The sequence below is a fragment of the Pristiophorus japonicus genome, chromosome 9, assembly GCF_044704955.1.
Source record: "Pristiophorus japonicus isolate sPriJap1 chromosome 9, sPriJap1.hap1, whole genome shotgun sequence".
Classification (NCBI taxonomy): Eukaryota; Metazoa; Chordata; class Chondrichthyes; family Pristiophoridae; genus Pristiophorus; species Pristiophorus japonicus.
The window spans coordinates 28,506,514-28,512,096 of NC_091985.1; the positions used below are offsets into that span (position 1 = coordinate 28,506,514).

General features: G+C 51.6%; 1 protein-coding gene across 1 annotated transcript in view; it reads left to right on the forward strand.

Annotated features, from left to right (window-relative positions):
• Positions 1-4,546: 4,546 nt before the first annotated feature.
• adss2 (adenylosuccinate synthase 2) overlaps positions 4,547-5,583 on the forward strand; it is a 111,214-nt gene continuing 110,177 nt past the window's right edge. Inside the window, exon 1 of the mRNA XM_070889215.1 lies at positions 4,547-4,825. Within this exon, the coding sequence (XP_070745316.1) occupies positions 4,613-4,825 (213 nt within the window). The 5' untranslated portion in view covers positions 4,547-4,612. The remainder of the gene's footprint in view (positions 4,826-5,583) is intronic.

The following is a 5,583-nucleotide window of genomic DNA, read 5'->3' on the forward strand; positions in this document are numbered from 1 at the left end:
CATTTCCCTTCCTTCCCCTAGCCCACCGGGCCAAACTTCCTTTTAGGTTCCCCCCTGCCCTAGCCCTGAACTCACAGCTTTCTCCAGTTTCTCTCTGATCTCCGCTCATGACCTCTCCATGCTCATGATACCCACTTCCTGCTCCCTCAAACCTATTCCCACCAAACTGCTGACCACCCAACTTCCTTTTCTGGCTCCCATGTTAGCTGACATTGTTAATGGTTCGCTCTCCTCATGTACTGCCCCCCTCTCCCTCAAATCTGCCGTCATCATCCCTCTCCTCAAAAGACCAACCCTTGATCCCTCCATCCTTGCAAACTGCTGCCCCATCTCTAACCTCCTTTTCCTCTCCAAAGTCCTTGAACATGTTGTCGCCTCACAAATCCATCCCCATCTTTCCCGCAACTCCATGTTTGAATCCCTCCAATCAGGATTCTGATCCTGCCACAGTTCCAAAATGGCCCTCAAAGTCACAAATGACATCCTTTGTGACTGTGACAAAGGCACACTATCGCTCCTTGTTCTTCTTGACTTGTCTGCAGCCTTTGACACAGTTGACCACTCCATTCTTCTCCAGTGCCTCTCCACCATCATCTAACTGGGTGGGACTGCACTCACCTGGTTCCATTTTTATCTACCTAATCATAGCCAGAGAATTACCTGCAATGGCTTCTCTTCTTGCTCCTGCATCGTTACCTCTGGTGTCTCCCAAGGATCTATCTTGGCCTCCTCCTATTTCTCATCTACATGTTGCCTCTTGGCGATATCATCCGAAAACACAATCAGTTTCCACATGTCCATTCGCAACAACCAGCTTTACTTCATCGCCACTTCTCTCGGCCCTTCCATAGTTTCTAAATTGTCAGAATGCTTGTCCAACATCCAGTTCTGGATGAGCAGAAATTTTCTCCTGCTGAATACTGGGAAGACCGAAGCTATTGTTTTAGGTCCCTGCCACAAACTCCATTCCCTTGCCACTGACTTTGTTCCTCTTCTTAACATCTGTCTGAGGCTGAACCACACTGTTCACAACTTTGCTGTCATATTTGACCCTGAAATGAGCTTCCGACCACATATCCCCGGCATAACTAAGACCACCTATTTCCACCTCCGTAACATCGCCCATCTCCGCCCTTGCCTCAGTTCAAGCACTGCTGATACCCTCATCTATGCCTTTGTTACCTCTAGACTTGACTATTCCAACGCACTCCTGGCTGGCCTCCTATGTTCTACCCTACCTAAATTTGAGGTCATCCAAAACTCAGCTGCCCGTATCCTAACTTGCACCAAATTCTGGTCATCCATCGCCCCTATGCTCGCTGACCTACATTGGCTCCGGTTAAACAACGCCTTGATTTCAAAATTCTCACCCTTGTTTCCAAATCTCTCCATGGCCTCGCCCCTCCCTATGTCTGTTATCTCCTCCAGCCCCACAACACTCCCAAGATATCTGTGCTCCTCTAATTCTGCCCTCTTTGAACATCACTGATTATAATCGCTCAGCCATTGGTGGCTGTGTCTTTTGTTGCCTAGACTCTAAGCTCCGGAATTTCCTATCCAAACCTCTCCGTCTCTCTTTCCTCCTTTAAGACGCTCCTTAGAATCTACCTCTTTAACATGGCTTTTGGTCATCTGCCCAAATTTCTCCTTAGATGTCAATTTTTTTGTCTTATAATACTCCTGTGACGTGCCTCAGGACGCTTTACTAAGTTAAAGGCGCTATATAAATTATAAGTTGTTGTATGTTGAAGAGAGGTATTTTAAGAGTATGTTTAAGAGTGAGATGTTTAGGAGTATGTTAAAGAGTGAGATATTTAGGAGTATGTTGAAGAGATATTTAGGAGTATGTTTAAGAGTGAGATATTTAGGAGCATGTTTAAGAGTGAGACATTTAGGAGTATGTTGAAGTGAGATATTTAGGAGTATGTTGAAGAGTGAGATGTTTAGGAGTATGTTGAAGAGTGAGATGTTTAGTACTATGTTGAAGAGTGAGATGTTTAGTACTATGTTGAAGAGTGAGATATTTAAGAGTATGTTTAAGAGTGAGATATTTAGTACTATGTTGAAGAGTGAGATATTTAAGAGTATGTTTAAGAGTGAGATATTTAGTACTATGTTGAAGAGTGAGATATTTAGGAATATGTTGAAGTGAGATATTTAAGAGTATGTTGAAGAGTGAGATGTTTAGGAGTATGTTGAAGAGTGAGATATTTCATCATCATCATAGGCAGTCCCTCGGAACCGAGGAAGACTTGCTTCCACTCCTGAAGAGTTCTTTGGTGATTGAACAGTCCAATACGAGAGCCACAGACTCTGTCACAGGTGGGACAGATAGTCGTTGAGGGAAGGGGTGGGTGGAACTAGTTTGCAGCACGCTCTTTCCGCTGTCTGCGCTTGATTTCTGCATGCTCTTGGCGTTGGGACTCGAGGTGCTCAGTGCCCTCTCGGATGCACTTCCTCCACTTAGAGTGGTCTTGGGCCAGGGACTCCCAGGTGTCAGTGGGGATGTCGCACTTTATCAGGGAGGCTTTGAGGGTGTCCTTGTAGCGTTTCCGTTGTCCACCTTTGGCTTGTTTGCGGTGAGGGAGCTCCGAGTAGAGCACTTGCTTTGGGAGTCTCGTGTCTGGCATGCGGACTATGTGGCCTGCTCAGCGGAGCTGATCGAGTGTGGTCAGTGCTTCAATGCTGGGGATATTAGCCTGAATGAGGACGCTGATGTTGATGCGCCTGTCCTCCCAGGGGATTTGTAGGATCTTGTGGAGACATCGTTGGTGATATTTCTCCAGCAATTTGAGATGTCTACTATACATGGTTCATGTCTCTGAGCCATACAGGAGGGCAGGTATTACTACAGCCCTGTAGACCATGAGCTTGGTGACAGTTTTGAGGACCTGGTCTTCAAATGCTCTTTTCCTCAGGCGGCCGAAGGCTGCACTGGAGGCGATGTTGGATCTCGTCATCGATGCCTGCTCTTGTTGATAGGAGGCTCCCGAGATATGGGAAGTGGTCCACGGTGTCCAGGGCCGCACCGTGGATCGATGACTGGGGGACAGTGCTGTGCAGTGAGGACAGGAGCGTAAGGCACATGCTTTCGTACGCTAAATACGTCGACTATGTCCTGGAGTGCAGCCTCTGTATGTGCGCTGACACAGGCGTCGTCCGCGTACTGTAGCTCGACGACAGAGGTTGGGGTGATCTTGGATCTGGCCTGGAGACGGCGTAGGTTGAACAGGTTCCCACTAGTTCTGTAGTTTAGTTCCATTCCAGCGGGGAGCTTGTTCACTGTGAGGAGAGAAAGATTGAGAAGAGGGTTGGGGCAATGACACAGTCCTGTTTGACCCCGGTCCGGACGTGGATTGGGTCTGTGATGGATCCGTTGATAAGGATCATGGCCTGCATGTCGTCGTGGAGCAGGCGGAGGATGGTGACGAACTTTTGGGGGCATCCGAAACGGAGAAGGATGCTCCATAGACCCTCGCGGTTGACAGTGTCAAAGGCCTTTGTAAGGTCGAAGAAGGCCATGTATAAGAGCTGGCGCTGTTCCCTCCATTTTTCCTGTAGCTCTCGCGCTGTAAAAATCATGTCCATTGTACCCCGTAAGGGACGAAATCTGCACTGTGACTTCGGAAGGAGCTCCTCGGCCACGGGAAGAAGACGGTTGAGGAGGACTCTAGCGACGATTTTCCCAGTGGCTGATAGCAGGGAGATTCCTCTGTAGTTGCCGCAATCAGACTTGCCCCCTTTTTTAAAGATGGTCACGATTAATGCATCTCTGCAATTTCCCAGCATGCTCTCCTCCCTCCAGATGAGAGCGATGAAGTTGTGTATTCGTGCCAGCAGTGCCTTTCCGCCATATTTCAATGCCTCAGCAGGGATTCCGTCTGCATCTTGTTGTTTTTAAGCTGTCTTATGGCTTTTTGTGCCTTGTGCAGTGTTGGGGTCTCACTGAGGTGGTGGCAGGTAGCATGCTGTGGGATGGAGTCGAGAACACTCGAGTCAAAGGCAGAGTCTCGATTGAGGAGGTCTTCGAAGTGCTCCTTCCAGCGGGCCCTGACTGCCTCGGTGTCCTTAATGAGTGTTTCGCCGTTCTTGGCCAGCAGTGGGGTAGGGCCTTGGGTATTTGGCCTGTAGGTGGCCTTGACTGCGATAAAGAATCCTCACACATTTAGGACTATTTTGAAGAGTGAGGTGTTGACGAGAGAGTTATTTAGGAGTATGCTTAAGAGTGAGATATTTAGGACTATGTTGAAGAGTGAGATATTGAGGACTATGTTGGTGAGGTGTTGACGAGAGAGATCTTTAGGACCATGTTGAAGAGTGAGATCTTTAGGACTATGTTGAAGAGTGAGATCTTTAGGACTATGTTGGTGAGGTGTTGACGAGAGAGATCTTTAGGACCATGTTGAAGAGTGAGATCTTTAGGACTATGTTGAAGAGTGAGATCTTTAGGACTATGTAGTAGTTAGGACTATGTTGCAGAAAGAGGCGGGTCCTGAAGCACCCTGAGCGGGACTGGCTGGGCCGAGGGCGGGAAAGGGAGGAGCTGGGCTGTGGCGCTCCACTTCCACTCGCAGCGACAGAGGCTCAGCTCAGACAGCCGCGAGCGGGGACCATGACGGAGAACGCCGGAGGAGGTCTGCAACACAACGGAGAGCTGGGCTGCGGGCCGGAGCCAGAGCCGGCCGAGAGGCTGAGGTCGCGGCTCAAGAAGGCCGAGCTGGGCAACCGGGTGACGGTGGTGCTGGGCGCGCAGTGGGGGGACGAGGGGAAAGGCAAAGTGGTGGATCTGCTGGCGCAGGACGCCGACATGGTGTGCAGGTGCCAGGTAAGGGCCAGAGGGGCAAGGGGAGCCGGGGAGTTTCTCCGCCGCTGTGTCGCCTCATCCCGGGCCGCAGGCTGTGCCGGCTGGCTTGGGTCTGGGGGTGTTGAAGCGGCTGGGGGTACACGATGCTGGGCCCGGGTTGCAGCCAGTGCCTCTCCCTAGGCCGGCTCCAGCTGCCCGGGGGGGTGGGGATACAGTCCCAGCGCTTGGCGCACTCTGTTGCCGAGGCCGCGTTGCCCACCTCCCCCAAGATGTGTTTGTAGAAGCGGCGGGTCCGGGAACTTGAGCTGCCGCCAACAACACAGGGCCTGAAGCTGGTTAAATCTCAGTAAAACCTTCCTCTCGCTCCCTCTCCCTTACACTCCCTCGACCCCTCTCCCTTACACTCCCTCACCCCCTCTCCCCTACACTCCCTCGACCCCTCTCCCTTACACTCCCTCACCTCTATACCCTCCCCCTCTCCCCTACACCTCCCCCTCTCCCCTACACCTCCCCTCTCCCCTACACCTCCCCCTCTCCCCTACACCCACACCCTCCCTCCCCTACACCCTCCCTCCCCTACACCCTCCCTCTCTCTCCCCCACACCCTCCCTCTCTCTCCCCCACACCCTCCCTCTCTCTCCCCCACACCCTCCCTCTCTCTCCCCCACACCCTCCCTCTCTCTCCCCCACACCCTCCCTCTCTCTCCCCCCACACCCTCCCTCTCTCTCCCCCACACCCTCCCTCTCTCTCCCCCACACCCTCCCTCTCTCTCCCCCAC